The sequence below is a fragment of the Oncorhynchus mykiss genome, chromosome 5 (genome assembly GCF_013265735.2).
Source record: "Oncorhynchus mykiss isolate Arlee chromosome 5, USDA_OmykA_1.1, whole genome shotgun sequence".
Lineage (NCBI taxonomy): Eukaryota > Metazoa > Chordata > Actinopteri > Salmoniformes > Salmonidae > Oncorhynchus > Oncorhynchus mykiss.
In genome coordinates this window covers 98,120,712-98,143,181 of record NC_048569.1, presented here as the reverse complement: position 1 = coordinate 98,143,181, position 22,470 = coordinate 98,120,712, and the positions used below count along the sequence as shown (strand labels likewise).

The 22,470-nt window shown below is 45.6% G+C and overlaps 1 protein-coding gene across 9 annotated transcripts in view; it reads right to left on the bottom strand.

The window, feature by feature from the left end:
* Positions 1-22,470, bottom strand: part of herc2 (HECT and RLD domain containing E3 ubiquitin protein ligase 2) — a 251,465-nt gene that overhangs the window by 105,708 nt on the left and 123,287 nt on the right. For all 9 annotated transcript variants that reach the window (XM_036978973.1, XM_036978974.1, XM_036978975.1 and 6 more), the window contains 6 exons: positions 20,226-20,383; positions 19,516-19,614; positions 16,662-16,830; positions 16,308-16,433; positions 16,013-16,121; positions 15,408-15,547 (listed from right to left, as the gene is read on the bottom strand). In XM_036978973.1, coding sequence (XP_036834868.1) covers positions 15,408-15,547; positions 16,013-16,121; positions 16,308-16,433; positions 16,662-16,830; positions 19,516-19,614; positions 20,226-20,383 — 801 coding nt within the window. The remainder of the gene's footprint in view (positions 1-15,407; positions 15,548-16,012; positions 16,122-16,307; positions 16,434-16,661; positions 16,831-19,515; positions 19,615-20,225; positions 20,384-22,470) is intronic.

Below are 22,470 nucleotides of genomic sequence, written 5' to 3'. Positions count from 1 at the left end.
AGATTAACACTACTGGTCTGGAGGAGAACAGACAGATTAACACTACTGGTCTGGAGAACAGACATATTAACACTACTGGTCTGGAGGAGAACAGACATATTAACACTACTGGTCTGGAGGAGAACAGACAGATTAACACTACTGGTCTGGAGGAGAACAGACAGATTAACACTACTGGTCTGGAGGAGAACAGACAGATTAACACTACTGGTCTGGAGGAGAACAGACATATTAACACTACTGGTCTGGAGGAGAACAGACAGATTAACACTACTGGTCTGGAGGAGAACAGACAGATTAACACTACTGGTCTGGAGGAGAACAGACAGATTAACACTACTGGCCTGGAGGAGAACAGACAGATTAACACGACTGGTCTGGAGGAGAACAGACATATTAACACTACTGGTCTGGAGGAGAACAGACATATTAACACTACTGGTCTGGAGGAGAACAGACAGATTAACACTACTGGTCTGGAGGAGAACAGACAGGTTAACACTACTGGTCTGGAGGAGAACAGACAGATTAACACTACTGGTCTGGAGGAGAACAGACAGATTAACACTACTGGTCTGGAGGAGAACAGACAGGTTAACACTACTGGTCTGGAGGAGAACAGACAGATTAACACTACTGGCCTGGAGGAGAACAGACATATTAACACTACTGGTCTGGAGGAGAACAGACATATTAACACTACTGGTCTGGAGGAGAACAGACAGATTAACACTACTGGTCTGGAGGAGAACAGACAGGTTAACACTACTGGTCTGGAGGAGAACAGACAGATTAACACTACTGGTCTGGAGGAGAACAGACAGATTAACACTACTGGCCTGGAGGAGAACAGACAGATTAACACTACTGGTCTGGAGGAGAACAACAGATTAACACTACTGGTCTGGAGGAGAACAGACAGATTAACACTACTGGTCTGGAGGAGAACAGACATTAACACTACTGGTCTGGAGGAGAACAACAGATTAACACTACTGGTCTGGAGGAGAACAGACAGATTAACACTACTGGCCTGGAGGAGAACAGACAGATTAACACTACTGGTCTGGAGGAGAACAGACAGATTAACACTACTGGTCTGGAGGAGAACAGACAGATTAACACTACTGGTCTGGAGGAGAACAGACAGATTAACACTACTGGTCTGGAGGAGAACAGACAGATTAACACTACTGGCCTGGAGGAGAACAGACAGATTAACACTACTGGTCTGGAGGAGAACAGACAGATTAACACTACTGGTCTGGAGGTGAACAGACAGATTAACACTACTGGTCTGGAGGAGAACAGACAGATTAACACTACTGGTCTGGAGGAGAACAGACAGATTAACACTACTGGCCTGGAGGAGAACAGACAGATTAACACTACTGGTCTGGAGGAGAACAGACAGATTAACACTACTGGTCTGGAGGAGAACAGACAGATTAACACTACTGGTCTGGAGGAGAACAGACAGGTTAACACTACTGGTCTGGAGGAGAACAGACAGATTAACACTACTGGTCTGGAGGAGAACAGACAGGTTAACACTACTGGTCTGGAGGAGAACAGACAGATTAACACTACTGGTCTGGAGGAGAACAGACAGATTAACACTACTGGCCTGGAGGAGAACAGACAGATTAACACTACTGGTCTGGAGGAGAACAGACAGGTTAACACTACTGGTCTGGAGGAGAACAGACAGATTAACACTACTGGTCTGGAGAACAGACAGATTAACACTACTGGCCTGGAGGAGAACAGACAGATTAACACTACTGGTCTGGAGGAGAACAGACAGATTAACACTACTGGTCTGGAGGAGAACAGACAGGTTAACACTACTGGCCTGGAGGAGAACAGACAGATTAACACTACTGGTCTGGAGGAGAACAGACAGATTAACACTACTGGTCTGGAGGAGAACAGACAGGTTAACACTACTGGTCTGGAGGAGAACAGACATATTAACACTACTGGTCTGGAGGAGAACAGACAGATTAACACTACTGGTCTGGAGGAGAACAGACAGATTAACACTACTGGTCTGGAGGAGAACAGACAGATTAACACTACTGGTCTGGAGAACAGACAGATTAACACTACTGGTCTGGAGGAGAACAGACATATTAACACTACTGGTCTGGAGGAGAACAGACAGATTAACACTACTGGCCTGGAGGAGAACAGACAGATTAACACTACTGGCCTGGAGGAGAACAGACAGATGAACACTACTGGTCTGGAGGAGAACAGACAGATTAACACTACTGGTCTGGAGGAGAACAGACAGATTAACACTACTGGTCTGGAGGAGAACAGACAGATTAACACTACTGGTCTGGAGGAGAACAGACAGATTAACACTACTGGTCTGGAGGAGAACAGACAGATTAACACTACTGGTCTGGAGGAGAACAGACAGATTAACACTACTGGTCTGGAGGAGAACAGACAGATTAACACTACTGGCCTGGAGGAGAACAGACAGATTAACACTACTGGTCTGGAGGAGAACAGACAGATTAACACTACTGGTCTGGAGGAGAACAGACAGATTAACACTACTGGTCTGGAGGAGAACAGACAGATTAACACTACTGGTCTGGAGAACAGACAGATTAACACTACTGGTCTGGAGGAGAACAGACAGATTAACACTACTGGTCTGGAGGTGAACAGACAGATTAACACTACTGGTCTGGAGGAGAACAGACAGGTTAACACTACTGGCCTGGAGGAGAACAGACAGATTAACACTACTGGTCTGGAGGAGAACAGACATATTAACACTACTGGTCTGGAGGAGAACAGACAGATTAACACTACTGGTCTGGAGAACAGACAGATTAACACTACTGGTCTGGAGAACAGACAGATTAACAATACTGGTCTGGAGGTGAACAGACAGATTAACACTACTGGTCTGGAGGAGAACAGACAGGTTAACACTACTGGTCTGGAGGAGAACAGACAGATTAACACTACTGGTCTGGAGGAGAACAGACATTAACACTACTGGTCTGGAGGAGAACAGACAGATTAACACTACTGGTCTGGAGGAGAACAGACAGATTAACACTACTGGTCTGGAGGAGAACAGACAGATTAACACTACTGGTCTGGAGGAGAACAGACAGATTAACACTACTGGTCTGGAGGAGAACAGACAGATTAACACTACTGGTCTGGAGGAGAACAGACAGATTAACACTACTGGTCTGGAGGAGAACAGACAGATTAACACTACTGGTCTGGAGGAGAACAGACAGATTAACACTACTGGCCTGGAGGAGAACAGACAGATTAACACTACTGGCCTGGAGGAGAACAGACAGATTAACACTACTGGTCTGGAGGAGAACAGACATATTAACACTACTGGTCTGGAGGAGAACAGACAGATTAACACTACTGGCCTGGAGGAGAACAGACAGATTAACACTACTGGCCTGGAGGAGAACAGACAGATTAACACTACTGGTCTGGAGGAGAACAGACATATTAACACTACTGGCCTGGAGGAGAACAGACAGATTAACACTACTGGTCTGGAGGAGAACAGACATATTAACACTACTGGTCTGGAGGAGAACAGACAGATTAACACTACTGGCCTGGAGGAGAACAGACAGATTAACACTACTGGCCTGGAGGAGAACAGACAGATTAACACTACTGGTCTGGAGGAGAACAGACAGATTAACACTACTGGTCTGGAGGAGAACAGAAAGATTAACACTACTGGTCTGGAGGAGAACAGACAGGTTAACACTACTGGTCTGGAGGAGAACAGACAGATTAAAACTACTGGCCTGGAGGAGAACAGACAGATTAACACTACTGGCCTGGAGGAGAACAGACAGATTAACACTACTGGTCTGGAGGAGAACAGACAGGTTAACACTACTGGTCTGGAGGAGAACAGACAGATTAACACTACTGGCCTGGAGGAGAACAGACAGATTAACACTACTGGTCTGGAGGAGAACAGACAGATTAACACTACTGGTCTGGAGGAGAACAGACAGGTTAACACTACTGGTCTGGAGGAGAACAGACAGATTAACACTACTGGCCTGGAGGAGAACAGACATATTAACACTACTGGTCTGAAGGAGAACAGACAGATTAACACTACTGGTCTGGAGGAGAACAGACAGATTAACACTACTGGCCTGGAGGAGAACAGACAGATTAACACTACTGGTCTGGAGGAGAACAGACAGATTAACACTACTGGCCTGGAGGAGAACAGACAGATTAACACTACTGGTCTGGAGGAGAACAGACAGATTAACACTACTGGTCTGGAGGAGAACAGACAGATTAACACTACTGGTCTGGAGGAGAACAGACAGATTAACACTACTGGTCTGGAGGAGAACAGACAGATTAACACTACTGGTCTGGAGGAGAACAGACAGATTAACACTACTGGTCTGGAGGAGAACAGACAGATTAACACTACTGGCCTGGAGGAGAACAGACAGATTAACACTACTGGTCTGGAGGAGAACAGACAGATTAACACTACTGGTCTGGAGGAGAACAGACAGATTAACACTACTGGCCTGGAGGAGAACAGACAGATTAACACTACTGGTCTGGAGGAGAACAGACAGATTAACACTACTGGTCTGGAGAACAGACAGATTAACACTACTGGTCTGGAGGAGAACAGACAGATTAACACTACTGGTCTGGAGGAGAACAGACAGATTAACACTACTGGCCTGGAGGAGAACAGACAGATTAACACTACTGGTCTGGAGGAGAACAGACAGATTAACACTACTGGTCTGGAGGAGAACAGACAGATTAACACTACTGGTCTGGAGAACAGACATATTAACACTACTGGTCTGGAGGAGAACAACAGATTAACACTACTGGTCTGGAGGAGAACAGACAGGTTAACACTACTGGTCTGGAGGAGAACAGACATATTAACACTACTGGTCTGGAGGAGAACAGACAGATTAACACTACTGGTCTGGAGGAGAACAGACAGATTAACACTACTGGTCTGGAGGAGAACAGACATATTAACACTACTGGTCTGGAGGAGAACAGACAGATTAACACTACTGGCCTGGAGGAGAACAGACAGATTAACACTACTGGTCTGGAGGAGAACAGACAGATTAACACTACTGGCCTGGAGGAGAACAGACAGATTAACACTACTGGTCTGGAGGAGAACAGACAGGTTAACACTACTGGTCTGGAGGAGAACAGACAGATTAACACTACTGGCCTGGAGGAGAACAGACAGATTAACACTACTGGTCTGGAGGAGAACAGACAGATTAACACTACTGGTCTGGAGGAGAACAGACAGATTAACACTACTGGTCTGGAGGAGAACAGACAGATTAACACTACTGGTCTGGAGAACAGACAGATTAACACTACTGGCCTGGAGGAGAACAGACAGATTAACACTACTGGTCTGGAGGTGAACAGACAGATTAACACTACTGGTCTGGAGGTGAACAGACAGATTAACACTACTGGTCTGGAGGAGAACAGACAGATTAACACTACTGGTCTGGAGGAGAACAGACAGATTAACACTACTGGTCTGGAGGAGAACAGACAGATTAACACTACTGGTCTGGAGGAGAACAGACAGATTAACACTACTGGTCTGGAGGAGAACAGACAGATTAACACTACTGGTCTGGAGGAGAACAGACAGATTAACACTACTGGTCTGGAGGAGAACAGACAGATTAACACTACTGGTCTGGAGGAGAACAGACAGATTAACACTACTGGTCTGGAGGAGAACAGACAGATTAACACTACTGGTCTGGAGGAGAACAGACAGATTAACACTACTGGTCTGGAGGAGAACAGACATATTAACACTACTGGTCTGGAGGAGAACAGACAGATTAACACTACTGGTCTGGAGGAGAACAGACAGATTAACACTACTGGTCTGGAGGAGAACAGACATATTAACACTACTGGTCTGGAGGAGAACAGACAGATTAACACTACTGGTCTGGAGGAGAACAGACAGATTAACACTACTGGTCTGGAGGAGAACAGACAGATTAACACTACTGGTCTGGAGAACAGACAGATTAACACTACTGGTTTGGAGGAGAACAGACAGATTAACACTACCGGCCTGGAGGAGAACAGACAGATTAACACTACTGGTCTGGAGGAGAACAGACAGATTAACACTACTGGTCTGGAGGAGAACAGACAGATTAACACTACTGGTCTGGAGGAGAACAGACAGATTAACACTACTGGTCTGGAGGAGAACAGACAGATTAACACTACTGGTCTGGAGGAGAACAGACAGATTAACACTACTGGTCTGGAGGAGAACAGACAGATTAACACTACTGGTCTGGAGGAGAACAGACAGATTAACACTACTGGTCTGGAGGAGAACAGACAGATTAACACTACTGGCCTGGAGGAGAACAGACAGATTAACACTACTGGTCTGGAGGAGAACAGACAGATTAACACTACTGGTCTGGAGGAGAACAGACAGATTAACACTACTGGTCTGGAGGAGAACAGACAGATTAACACTACTGGTCTGGAGGAGAACAGACAGATTAACACTACTGGTCTGGAGAACAGACAGATTAACACTACTGGTTTGGAGGAGAACAGACAGATTAACACTACCGGCCTGGAGGAGAACAGACAGATTAACACTACTGGTCTGGTGGAGAACAGACAGATTAACACTACTGGCCTGGTGGAGAACAGACAGATTAACACTACCGGCCTGGAGGAGAACAGACAGATTAACACTACTGGTCTGGAGGAGAACAGACAGATTAACACTACTGGTTTGGAGGAGAACAGACAGATTAACACTACCAGCCTGGAGGAGAACAGACAGATTAACACTACTGGTCTGGTGGAGAACAGACAGATTAACACTACCGGCCTGGTGGAGAACAGACAGATTAACACTACTGGCCTGGTGGAGAACAGACAGATTAACACTACTGGCCTGGTGGAGAACAGACAGATTAACACTACGGGTCTGGAGGAGAACAGACATATTAACACTACTGGTCTGGAGGAGAACAGACAGATTAACACTACTGGTCTGGAGGAGAACAGACAGATTAACACTACCGGCCTGGAGGAGAACAGACAGATTAACACTACTGGTCTGGAGGAGAACAGACAGATTAACACTACTGGCCTGGTGGAGAACAGACAGATTAACACTACCGGCCTGGAGGAGAACAGACAGATTAACACTACTGGCCTGGAGGAGAACAGACAGATTAACACTACTGGCCTGGAGGAGAACAGACAGATTAACACTACTGGTCTGGAGGAGAACAGACAGGTTAACACTACTGGCCTGGAGGAGAACAGACATATTAACACTACTGGTCTGGAGGAGAACAGACAGATTAACACTACTGGTCTGGAGGAGAACAGACAGATTAACACTACTGGTCTGGAGGAGAACAGACAGATTAACACTACTGGTCTGGAGGAGAACAGACAGATTAACACTACTGGTCTGGAGGAGAACAGACAGATTAACACTACTGGTCTGGAGGAGAACAGACAGATTAACACTACTGGTCTGGAGGAGAACAGACAGATTAACACTACTGGTCTGGAGAACAGACAGATTAACACTACTGGCCTGGAGGAGAACAGACAGATTAACACTACTGGTCTGGAGGTGAACAGACAGATTAACACTACTGGTCTGGAGGTGAACAGACAGATTAACACTACTGGTCTGGAGGAGAACAGACAGATTAACACTACTGGTCTGGAGGAGAACAGACAGATTAACACTACTGGTCTGGAGGAGAACAGACAGATTAACACTACTGGTCTGGAGGAGAACAGACAGATTAACACTACTGGTCTGGAGGAGAACAGACAGATTAACACTACTGGTCTGGAGGAGAACAGACAGATTAACACTACTGGTCTGGAGGAGAACAGACAGATTAACACTACTGGTCTGGAGGAGAACAGACAGATTAACACTACTGGTCTGGAGGAGAACAGACAGATTAACACTACTGGTCTGGAGGAGAACAGACAGATTAACACTACTGGTCTGGAGGAGAACAGACATATTAACACTACTGGTCTGGAGGAGAACAGACAGATTAACACTACTGGTCTGGAGGAGAACAGACAGATTAACACTACTGGTCTGGAGGAGAACAGACATATTAACACTACTGGTCTGGAGGAGAACAGACAGATTAACACTACTGGTCTGGAGGAGAACAGACAGATTAACACTACTGGTCTGGAGGAGAACAGACAGATTAACACTACTGGTCTGGAGAACAGACAGATTAACACTACTGGTTTGGAGGAGAACAGACAGATTAACACTACCGGCCTGGAGGAGAACAGACAGATTAACACTACTGGTCTGGAGGAGAACAGACAGATTAACACTACTGGTCTGGAGGAGAACAGACAGATTAACACTACTGGTCTGGAGGAGAACAGACAGATTAACACTACTGGTCTGGAGGAGAACAGACAGATTAACACTACTGGTCTGGAGGAGAACAGACAGATTAACACTACTGGTCTGGAGGAGAACAGACAGATTAACACTACTGGTCTGGAGGAGAACAGACAGATTAACACTACTGGTCTGGAGGAGAACAGACAGATTAACACTACTGGCCTGGAGGAGAACAGACAGATTAACACTACTGGTCTGGAGGAGAACAGACAGATTAACACTACTGGTCTGGAGGAGAACAGACAGATTAACACTACTGGTCTGGAGGAGAACAGACAGATTAACACTACTGGTTTGGAGGAGAACAGACAGATTAACACTACCGGCCTGGAGGAGAACAGACAGATTAACACTACTGGTCTGGTGGAGAACAGACAGATTAACACTACTGGCCTGGTGGAGAACAGACAGATTAACACTACCGGCCTGGAGGAGAACAGACAGATTAACACTACTGGTCTGGAGGAGAACAGACAGATTAACACTACTGGTTTGGAGGAGAACAGACAGATTAACACTACCAGCCTGGAGGAGAACAGACAGATTAACACTACTGGTCTGGTGGAGAACAGACAGATTAACACTACCGGCCTGGTGGAGAACAGACAGATTAACACTACTGGCCTGGTGGAGAACAGACAGATTAACACTACTGGCCTGGTGGAGAACAGACAGATTAACACTACGGGTCTGGAGGAGAACAGACATATTAACACTACTGGTCTGGAGGAGAACAGACAGATTAACACTACTGGTCTGGAGGAGAACAGACAGATTAACACTACCGGCCTGGAGGAGAACAGACAGATTAACACTACTGGTCTGGAGGAGAACAGACAGATTAACACTACTGGCCTGGTGGAGAACAGACAGATTAACACTACCGGCCTGGAGGAGAACAGACAGATTAACACTACTGGCCTGGAGGAGAACAGACAGATTAACACTACTGGCCTGGAGGAGAACAGACAGATTAACACTACTGGTCTGGAGGAGAACAGACAGGTTAACACTACTGGCCTGGAGGAGAACAGACATATTAACACTACTGGTCTGGAGGAGAACAGACAGATTAACACTACTGGTCTGGAGGAGAACAGACAGATTAACACTACTGGTCTGGAGAACAGACAGATTAACACTACTGGTCTGGAGGAGAACAGACAGATTAACACTACTGGTCTGGAGGAGAACAGACAGATTAACACTACTGGTCTGGAGGAGAACAGACAGATTAACACTACTGGTCTGGAGGAGAACAGACATATTAACACTACTGGTCTGGAGGAGAACAGACAGATTAACACTACTGGTCTGGAGGAGAACAGACAGATTAACACTACTGGTCTGGAGGAGAACAGACAGATTAACACTACTGGTCTGGAGGAGAACAGACAGATTAACACTACTGGTCTGGAGGAGAACAGACAGATTAACACTACTGGTCTGGAGGAGAACAGACAGATTAACACTACTGGTCTGGAGGAGAACAGACAGATTAACACTACTGGTCTGGAGGAGAACAGACAGATTAACACTACTGGCCTGGAGGAGAACAGACAGATTAACACTACTGGTCTGGAGGAGAACAGACAGATTAACACTACTGGTCTGGAGGAGAACAGACAGATTAACACTACTGGTCTGGAGAACAGACAGATTAACACTACTGGTCTGGAGGAGAACAGACAGATTAACACTACTGGTCTGGAGGAGAACAGACAGATTAACACTACGGGTCTGGAGGAGAACAGACAGATTAACACTACGGGTCTGGAGGAGAACAGACAGATTAACACTACTGGTCTGGAGGAGAACAGACAGATTAACACTACTGGTCTGGAGGAGAACAGACAGATTAACACTACTGGTCTGGAGGAGAACAGACAGATTAACACTACTGGTCTGGAGAACAGACAGATTAACACTACTGGTCTGGAGGAGAACAGACAGATTAACACTACTGGTCTGGAGGAGAACAGACAGATTAACACTACTGGTCTGGAGGAGAACAGACAGATTAACACTACTGGTCTGGAGAACAGACATATTAACACTACTGGTCTGGAGGAGAACAGACAGATTAACACTACTGGTCTGGAGGAGAACAGACAGATTAACACTACTGGTCTGGAGGAGAACAGACAGATTAACACTACTGGTCTGGAGGAGAACAGACAGATTAACACTACTGGTCTGGAGGAGAACAGACAGATTAACACTACTGGTCTGGAGGAGAACAGACAGATTAACACTACTGGCCTGGAGGAGAACAGACATATTAACACTACTGGTCTGAAGGAGAACAGACAGATTAACACTACTGGTCTGGAGGAGAACAGACAGATTAACACTACGGGTCTGGACGAGAACAGACAGATTAACACTACTGGCCTGGAGGAGAACAGACAGATTAACACTACTGGTCTGGAGGAGAACAGACAGATTAACACTACTGGCCTGGTGAAGAACAGACAGATTAACACTACTGGCCTGGAGAACAGACAGATTAACACTACTGGTCTGGAGGAGAACAGACAGATTAACACTACTGGTCTGGAGAACAGACAGATTAACACTACTGGTCTGGAGGAGAACAGACAGATTAACACTACTGGTCTGGAGGAGAACAGACAGATTAACACTACTGGTCTGGAGGAGAACAGACAGATTAACACTACTGGTCTGGAGAACAGACAGATTAACACTACTGGTCTGGAGGAGAACAGACAGATTAACACTACTGGTCTGGAGGAGAACAGACAGATTAACACTACTGGCCTGGTGGAGAACAGACAGATTAACACTACTGGTCTGGAGGAGAACAGACAGATTAACACTACTGGTCTGGAGGAGAACAGACAGATTAACACTACTGGTCTGGAGGAGAACAGACAGATTAACACTACTGGTCTGGAGGAGAACAGACATATTAACACTACTGGTCTGGAGAACAGACAGATTAACACTACTGGTCTGGAGGAGAACAGACAGATTAACACTACTGGTCTGGAGGAGAACAGACAGATTAACACTACTGGTCTGGAGGAGAACAGACAGATTAACACTACTGGTCTGGAGGAGAACAGACAGATTAACACTACTGGTCTGGAGGAGAACAGACAGATTAACACTACTGGTCTGGAGGAGAACAGACAGATTAACACTACTGGTCTGGAGGAGAACAGACAGATTAACACTACTGGTCTGGAGGAGAACAGACAGATTAACACTACTGGTCTGGAGAAGAACAGACAGATTAACACTACTGGTCTGGAGGAGAACAGACAGATTAACACTACTGGCCTGGAGGAGAACAGACAGATTAACACTACTGGTCTGGAGGAGAACAGACAGATTAACACTACTGGTCTGGAGGAGAACAGACAGATTAACACTACTGGTCTGGAGAACAGACAGATTAACACTACTGGTCTGGAGGAGAACAGACAGATTAACACTACTGGTCTGGAGGAGAACAGACAGATTAACACTACTGGTCTGGAGAACAGACAGATTAACACTACTGGTCTGGAGAACAGACAGATTAACACTACTGGTCTGGAGAACAGACAGATTAACACTACTGGCCTGGAGGAGAACAGACAGATTAACACTACTGGTCTGGAGGAGAACAGACAGATTAACACTACTGGTCTGGAGGAGAACAGACAGATTAACACTACTGGCCTGGAGGAGAACAGACAGATTAACACTACTGGTCTGGAGGAGAACAGACAGATTAACACTACTGGTCTGGAGAACAGACAGATTAACACTACTGGCCTGGAGGAGAACAGACAGATTAACACTACTGGTCTGGAGGAGAACAGACAGATTAACACTACTGGCCTGGAGGAGAACAGACAGATTAACACTACTGGTCTGGAGGAGAACAGACAGATTAACACTACTGGTCTGGAGGAGAACAGACAGATTAACACTACTGGCCTGGAGGAGAACAGACAGATTAACACTACTGGTCTGGAGGAGAACAGACAGATTAACACTACTGGTCTGGAGGTGAACAGACAGATTAACACTACTGGTCTGGAGGAGAACAGACAGATTAACACTACTGGCCTGGTGAAGAACAGACAGATTAACACTACTGGCCTGGAGAACAGACAGATTAACACTACTGGTCTGGAGGAGAACAGACAGATTAACACTACTGGTCTGGAGAACAGACAGATTAACACTACTGGTCTGGAGGAGAACAGACAGATTAACACTACTGGTCTGGAGGAGAACAGACAGATTAACACTACTGGTCTGGAGGAGAACAGACAGATTAACACTACTGGTCTGGAGAACAGACAGATTAACACTACTGGTCTGGAGGAGAACAGACAGATTAACACTACTGGTCTGGAGGAGAACAGACAGATTAACACTACTGGCCTGGTGGAGAACAGACAGATTAACACTACTGGTCTGGAGGAGAACAGACAGATTAACACTACTGGTCTGGAGGAGAACAGACAGATTAACACTACTGGTCTGGAGGAGAACAGACAGATTAACACTACTGGTCTGGAGGAGAACAGACATATTAACACTACTGGTCTGGAGAACAGACAGATTAACACTACTGGTCTGGAGGAGAACAGACAGATTAACACTACTGGTCTGGAGGAGAACAGACAGATTAACACTACTGGTCTGGAGGAGAACAGACAGATTAACACTACTGGTCTGGAGGAGAACAGACAGATTAACACTACTGGTCTGGAGGAGAACAGACAGATTAACACTACTGGTCTGGAGGAGAACAGACAGATTAACACTACTGGTCTGGAGGAGAACAGACAGATTAACACTACTGGTCTGGAGGAGAACAGACAGATTAACACTACTGGTCTGGAGAAGAACAGACAGATTAACACTACTGGTCTGGAGGAGAACAGACAGATTAACACTACTGGCCTGGAGGAGAACAGACAGATTAACACTACTGGTCTGGAGGAGAACAGACAGATTAACACTACTGGTCTGGAGGAGAACAGACAGATTAACACTACTGGTCTGGAGAACAGACAGATTAACACTACTGGTCTGGAGGAGAACAGACAGATTAACACTACTGGTCTGGAGGAGAACAGACAGATTAACACTACTGGTCTGGAGAACAGACAGATTAACACTACTGGTCTGGAGAACAGACAGATTAACACTACTGGTCTGGAGAACAGACAGATTAACACTACTGGCCTGGAGGAGAACAGACAGATTAACACTACTGGTCTGGAGGAGAACAGACAGATTAACACTACTGGTCTGGAGGAGAACAGACAGATTAACACTACTGGCCTGGAGGAGAACAGACAGATTAACACTACTGGTCTGGAGGAGAACAGACAGATTAACACTACTGGTCTGGAGAACAGACAGATTAACACTACTGGCCTGGAGGAGAACAGACAGATTAACACTACTGGTCTGGAGGAGAACAGACAGATTAACACTACTGGCCTGGAGGAGAACAGACAGATTAACACTACTGGTCTGGAGGAGAACAGACAGATTAACACTACTGGTCTGGAGGAGAACAGACAGATTAACACTACTGGCCTGGAGGAGAACAGACAGATTAACACTACTGGTCTGGAGAACAGACAGATTAACACTACTGGTCTGGAGGAGAACAGACAGGTTAACACTACTGGCCTGGAGGAGAACAGACAGATTAACACTACTGGTCTGGAGGAGAACAGACAGATTAACACTACTGGTCTGGAGGAGAACAGACAGATTAACACTACTGGTCTGGAGGAGAACAGACAGGTTAACACTACTGGTCTGGAGGAGAACAGACAGATTAACACTACTGGTCTGGAGGAGAACAGACAGATTAACACTACTGGTCTGGAGGAGAACAGACAGATTAACACTACTGGTCTGGAGGAGAACAGACAGATTAACACTACTGGTCTGGAGGAGAACAGACAGATTAACACTACTGGTCTGGAGGAGAACAGACAGATTAACACTACTGGTCTGGAGAACAGACAGATTAACACTACTGGTCTGGAGGAGAACAGACAGATTAACACTACTGGTCTGGAGGAGAACAGACATATTAACACTACTGGTCTGGAGGAGAACAGACAGATTAACACTACTGGTCTGGAGGAGAACAGACAGATTAACACTACTGGTCTGGAGGAGAACAGACAGATTAACACTACTGGTCTGGAGAACAGACAGATTAACACTACTGGTCTGGAGAACAGACAGATTAACACTACTGGTCTGGAGGAGAACAGACAGATTAACACTACTGGTCTGGAGGAGAACAGACAGATTAACACTACTGGTCTGGAGGAGAACAGACAGATTAACACTACTGGTCTGGAGGAGAACAGACAGATTAACACTACTGGTCTGGAGGAGAACAGACAGATTAACACTACTGGCCTGGAGGAGAACAGACAGATTAACACTACTGGTCTGGAGGAGAACAGACAGATTAACACTACTGGTCTGGAGGAGAACAGACAGATTAACACTACTGGTCTGGAGGAGAACAGACAGATTAACACTACTGGTCTGGAGGAGAACAGACAGATTAACACTACTGGTCTGGAGGAGAACAGACAGATTAACACTACTGGCCTGGAGGAGAACAGACAGATTAACACTACTGGTCTGGAGGGGAACAGACAGATTAACACTACTGGTCTGGAGGAGAACAGACAGATTAACACTACTGGCCTGGAGGAGAACAGACAGATTAACACTACTGGTCTGGAGAACAGGAAACTGCACAATAACGTATAAAACACAAAAACGATGATTAAGTGAGAAATAGTTTGGTCTGAAATGGAAAAAGAAATTCACATGAGATTCAGATCTCAATGAATAACAGAAGTGTGGAACTCACCTGGTTCGTTGACACGTACAAAAGAGTGCCTGGTGTTGTGTTGCCGTGTTTTAAAGCACCTCTCACAGAAGTCAAAGTCGTCACAGTGTCTACATTTGAACCTGGGGCCGTTGATAGGGAACATCTGACAACCATCACAGCTGCAGGAACAGAGTTAGACACAGAGATCAGAGGTGACCATCACAGCTGCAGGAACAGAGTTAGACACAGAGATCAGAGGTGACCATCACAGCTGCAGGAACAGAGTTAGACACAGAGATCAGAGGTGACCATCACAGCTGCAGGAACAGAGTTAGACACAGAGATCAGAGGTGACCATCACAGCTGCAGGAACAGAGTTAGACACAGAGATCAGAGGTGACCATCACAGCTGCAGGAACAGAGTTAGACACAGAGATCAGAGGTGACCATTAGATACCATATAAGGGGTTAAAACATCCATTGATTGATTGGGTCCATTGATGAAAACATTGATTGATTGGGTCCATTGATAACTTGGGTCATGTCATTGTGAACAGTATTGAGGCCATCGTTTTCTTAATGGACGTGCCTGGTAAAATATATAAAGGTCACATAAAACATCTATTAAACAAAGGTATCTGTACCGGACTCCCGGGTGAACACTGGGCACCAGCTCCATCTCAGACAGCAGCCCGGTCCAGTGAGACTGCTGAGTGAAGTCCAGAATCACATCCTTCCCATTGGCACTGAAAGCTGAACACAACACAAGACCATAGTTGACTTATAACCATTATTTAAGCGGGTAGATAACGGAGGGCGACATTTCTCCTTTAAAATAACCATCTTAAAGACGCCAGTAGCACAGGCCACGAGGTGCTTGGGCCTTAAATACAGGTAGAAAACAAAATGACCAAAATGAATAGCAAACGAGTGACTTACCCTTGACCACTCCTACACTCCTGTGAGTGACAGAGCCCCATTTGTACTTCGGCGTCGTGACGGTAGCCTTCACCCTCACTTTGTCCCCGATCTTAATGTGGGATGGAGAGGTCTGTGGTGGGAAGCCTGGAACAAGGAGATCCAGTCACATTAATATCAACATGCTCCTGGCGAATCAGAAAACAGGTTACAGGAGATCCAGTCACATTAATATCAACATGCTCCTGGCGAATCAGAAAACAGGTTACAGGAGATCCAGTCACATTAATATCAACATGCTCCTGGCGAATCAGAAAACAGGTTACAGGAGATCCCGTCACATGAATATGAACAGCTTTAAAGCATCCATCTTACCTAGTAGTTGAGTGTGTATATAGCGGACCCAGTAGGTCCCGCCTTTCTGCTGCCAGTCACACTGGACATTCAGGTCATGGAGTCCATCTCTGTCCAGTTTAATTACCTTCCCAACGTCTCCCTCGTACACTTCCTCATACGTTCTACAGCATTTCACCATCATGCCCACCTACAGTACATAGGGGTCAGAGGTTAAACACTTCCTCATACGTTCTACAGCACTTCACCATCATGCCCACCTACAGTACATAGGGGTCAGAGGTTAAACACTTCCTCATACGTTCTACAGCACTTCACCATCATGCCCACCTACAGTACATAGGGGTCAGAGGTTAAACACTTCCTCATACGTTCTACAGCACTTCACCATCATGCCCACCTACAGTACATAGGGGTCACAGGTTAAACACTTCCTCATACGTTCTACAGCTCTTCAACGTCATGCCCACCTACAGTACATAGGGGTCAGAGGTTAAACACTTCCTCATACGTTCTACAGCACTTCAACGTCATGCCCAACCTACATTCAGAGATCGGGGGTTAGAGGTCAGAAGTTAAATATACTTCCTCATACGCAAGAGACAGAAGAGGAGGCATGACACTCCACTCACTGGTTGTCAGTTTTTGTCTGGCTCAATGAAAGTCAATGAACTAAGTAGACCAGACCCAGCTGCTATTACATTGGTGTCTATGAGACACAGCCAGTTCAGTAGACCAGATCCATCTGCTATTACATTGGTGTCTATGAGACAGCCTAGTCCTTTAGTGGAGAACCTATGGGACCTAGTCCTTTAGTGGAGAACCTATGGGACCTAGTCCTTTAGTGGAGAACCTATTGGACCTAGTCCTTTAGTGGAGAACCTATTGGACCTTTAGTGGAGAACCTATTGGACCTAGTCCTTTAGTGGAGAACCTATTGGACCTAGTCCTTTAGTGGAGAACCTATGGGACCTAGTCCTTTAGTGGAGAACCTATGGGACCTAGTCCTTTAGTGGAGAACCTATGGGACCTAGTCCTTTAGTTGAGAACCTATGGGACCTAGTCCTTTAGTGGAGAACCTATTGGGCCTAGTCTTTAGTGGAGAACCTATTGGACCTTTAGTGGAGAACCTATGGGACCTAGGCCTTTAGTGGAGAACCTATAGGACCTAGTCCTTTAGTGGAGAACCTATAGGACCTAGTCCTTTAGTGGAGAACCTATAGGACCTAGTCCTTTAGTGGAGAACCTATTGGACCTTTAGTGGAGAACCTATTGGCCCTTTAGTGGAGAACCTATGGGACCTAGGCCTTTAGTGGAGAACCTATGGGACCTAGTCCTTTAGTGGAGAACCTATGGGACCTAGTCCTTTAGTGGAGAACCTATAGGACCTAGTCCTTTAGTGGAGAACCTATAGGACCTAGTCCTTTAGTGGAGAACCTATAGGACCTAGTCCTTTAGTGGAGAACCTATAGGACCTAGTCCTTTAGTGGAGAACCTATAGGACCTAGTCCTTTAGTGGAGAACCTATAGGACCTAGTCCTTTAGTGGAGAACCTATAGGACCTAGTCCTTTAGTGGAGAACCTATAGGACCTAGTCCTTTAGTGGAGAACCTATAGGACCTAGTCCTTTAGTGGAGAACCTATAGGACCTAGTCCTTTAGTGGAGAACCTATAGGACCTCGTCCTTTAGTGGAGAACCTATAGGACCTCGTCCTTTAGTGGAGAACCTATAGGACCTAGTCCTTTAGCGGAGAACCTATAGGACCTAGTCCTTTAGTGGAGAACCTATAGGACCTAGTCCTTTAGTGGAGAACCTATAGGACCTAGGCCTTTAGTGGAGAACCTATAGGACCTAGTTCTTTAGTGGAGAACCTATAGGACCTAGGCCTTTAGTGGAGAACCTATAGGATGTATGTATCAATGTATAAAGCAAAAATGTTTTTTAGAAATGATAGCTAATTTATTTAAAAAAAAATGAAATATCACATTTGCACAAGTAATTAGACCCTTTAATCAGTACTTTGTTGAAGCACCACTTGCAGCAATTACAGTCTCAAGTCTTCTTGGGTATGATGCTACAAGCTCGGCACACCTGTATTTGGGGAGTTTCTCCCATTCTTCTCTGCAGATCCTCTCAAGCTCTGTCAGGTTGGATGGGGAGCATCGCTGCACAGCAATTTTCAGGTCTCTCCAGAGATGTTAGATCGGGTTCAAGTCCGGGCTCTGGCTGGGCCACTCAAGGACATTCAGAGACTTGTTCCAAAGCCACTCCTGCATTATCTTGGCTGTGTGCTTAAGGTTGTTGTCCTGTTGGAAGGTGAACCTTCACCCCAGTCTGAGGTCCTGAGCACTCTGGAGCAGGTTTTCATCAAGGATCTCTCTGTACTTTTCTCTGTTCATCTTTCCCTCGATCCTGACTAGTCTCCCAGTCCCTGCCTCTGAAAAACATCCCCACAGAATGATGCTGCCACCATCATGCTTCACCGTAGGGATGGTGCCTGGTTTCCTCCAGACGTAACACTTGGCATTCTGGCCAAAGAGTTCAATCTTAGTTTCATCAGACCAGAGAATATTTTTTCTCATGGTATGAGAGTCCTTTAGTTGGATTTTGGCAAACTCCAAGCGGGTTGTCATGTGCCTTTTACTGAGGAGTGGCTTCCGTCTGGCCACTCTACCATAAAGGCCTGATTGGTGGAGTTCTGCAGAGATGGTTGTCCTGGAAGGTTCTCCATCTCCACAGAGGAACTCTGGAGCTCTGTCAGAGTGACCATCAGGTTCTTGGTCACCTCCCTGGCCAAGGCCCTTCTCCACTGATTGCTCAGTTTGGCCAGGCGGAAGTCTTACCTGAATGTTCTCTGATAAACAGCAGTCTTACCTGAATGTTCTCTCTGATATAAACAGCATAGTCATCGTTGCTCTGGAAATCTGATTGGTTCTTAAAAGTCTGAGTCTCCGTCACCACTGCACCAGGAGGCTGAGGACACACAGAGAGATGTAAAATGAATCAATGAATTCATCTAACGTGAAAGTTCCAGGTTGAGTTCCAACATTATAGTAGCTACACATGATAAAAGAACCACAAGTGATTCCCAGTGTCATTGGTTCAGCAGTAATGGCTGCAGGGATCTATGGGTGATTCCCAGTGTCATTGGTTCAGCAGTAATGGCTGCAGGGATCTATGGGTGATTCCCAGTGTCATTGGTTCAGCAGTAATGGCTGCAGGGATCTATGGGTGATTCCCAGTGTCATTGGTTCAGCAGTAATGGCTGCAGGGATCTATGGGTGATTCCCAGTGTCATTGGTTCAGCAGTAATGGCTGCAGGGACTGCTTTGTGACCAGGTAGGTCGTAGGGGTAAGCTAGCCAGGTAGGGGTGTATTAGCTGGGTCTGTGACCAGGTGGGTCTGTAGCCAGGTAGGGGTGTATTAGCTGGGTCTATGACCAGGTAGGGGTGTATTAACTGGGTTTGTGGCCAGGTAGGGGTGTATTAGCTGGGTCTATGACCAGGTAGGGGTGTATTAGCTGGGTCTGACGCCAGGTAGGGGTGTATTAGCTGGGTCTGGAGCCAGGTGACAGGTAAACATACCACTGGGAAGGCTGTGGGAGCCTGCTCCTCCAGCTCCTCCTCCGGCTCCTCCTCCAGCTCCTCCTCAGAGTAGTCATCAGACACCGTGTCAACATCAGACAGCTCTGTCACCTGGACATCAGGATGGTCCAGCAACCAGGCCACTAAAGACTCCACACCTTCAGGACAACACACATTAATACACACAACATATTAACACAGACACACACATTAATACACACAATATATTAACACAGACACACATTAATACACACACAACATATTAACACAGACACATACATTAATACACACACACACACACACACTCACAACATTAACACAGACACATACATTAATACACACACACACACACACTCACAACATTAACACAGACACATACATTAATACACACACACACACACTCACAACATTAACACAGACACATACATTAATACACACACACACACAACATATTAACACAGACACATACAACATATTAACACAGACACACACAACATATTAACACAGACACACATTAATACACACACTCACAACATTAACTGTATACACACCATCACAATACTGTTGGAGCTCACCGTATACACACCATCACAATACTGTTGGAGCTCACCGTATACACACCATCACAATACTGTTGGAGCTCACTGTATACCCACCATCACAATACTGTTGGAGCTCACCGTATACACACCATCACAATACTGTTGGAGCTCACCGTATACACACCATCACAATACTGTTGGAGCTCACTGTATACCCACCATCACAATACTGTTGGAGCTCACTGTATACACACCATCACAATACTGTTGGAGCTCACTGTACACACACCATCACAATACTGTTGGAGCTCACTGTATACACACCATCACAATACTGTTGGAGCTCACTGTATACACACCATCACAATACTGTTGGAGCTCACCGTATACACACCATCACAATACTGTTGGAGCTCACTGTATACCCACCATCACAATACTGTTGGAGCTCACTGTATACACACCATCACAATACTGTTGGAGCTCACTGTATACACACCATCACAATACTGTTGGAGCTCACCGTATACACACCATCACAATACTGTTGGAGCTCACTGTATACCCACCATCACAATACTGTTGGAGCTCACTGTATACACACCATCACAATACTGTTGGAGCTCACTGTATACACACCATCACACACCATCACAATACTGTTGGAGCTCACTGTATACACACCATCACAATACTGTTGGAGCTCACTGTATACACACCATCACAATACTGTTGGAGCTCACTGTATACACACCATCACAATACTGTTGGAGCTCACTGTATACACACCATCACAATACTGTTGGAGCGGCTGTATACACACCATCACAATACTGTTGGAGCTCACTGTATACACACCATCACAATACTGTTGGAGCTCACTGTATAAACACCATCACAATACTGTTGGAGCTCACTGTATACACACCATCACAATACTGTTGGAGCTCACTGTATACACACCATCACAATACTGTTGGAGCTCACTGTATACACACCATCACAATACTGTTGGAGCTCACTGTATACACACCATCACAATACTGTTGGAGCTCACTGTATACACACCATCACAATACTATTGGAGCTCACTGTATACACACCATCACAATACTGTTGGAGCTCACTGTATACACACCATCACAATACTGTTGGAGCTCACTGTATACACACCATTACAATACTGTTGGAGCTCACTGCATACACACCATCACAATACTGTTGGAGCTCACTGTACACACACCATCACAATAATGTTGGAGCTCACTGTACACACACCATCACAATACTGTTGGAGCTCACTGTATACACACCATTACAATACTGTTGGAGCTCACTGTACACACACCATCACAATACTGTTGGAGCTCACTGTATACACACCATCACAATACTGTTGGAGCTCACTGTATACACACCATCACAATACTGTTGGAGCTCACTGTATACACACCATCACAATACTGTTGGAGCTCACCGTATACACACCATCACAATACTGTTGGAGCTCACTGTATACCCACCATCACAATACTGTTGGAGCTCACTGTATACACACCATCACAATACTGTTGGAGCTCACTGTATACACACCATCACACACCATCACAATACTGTTGGAGCTCACTGTATACACACCATCACAATACTGTTGGAGCTCACTGTATACACACCATCACAATACTGTTGGAGCTCACTGTATA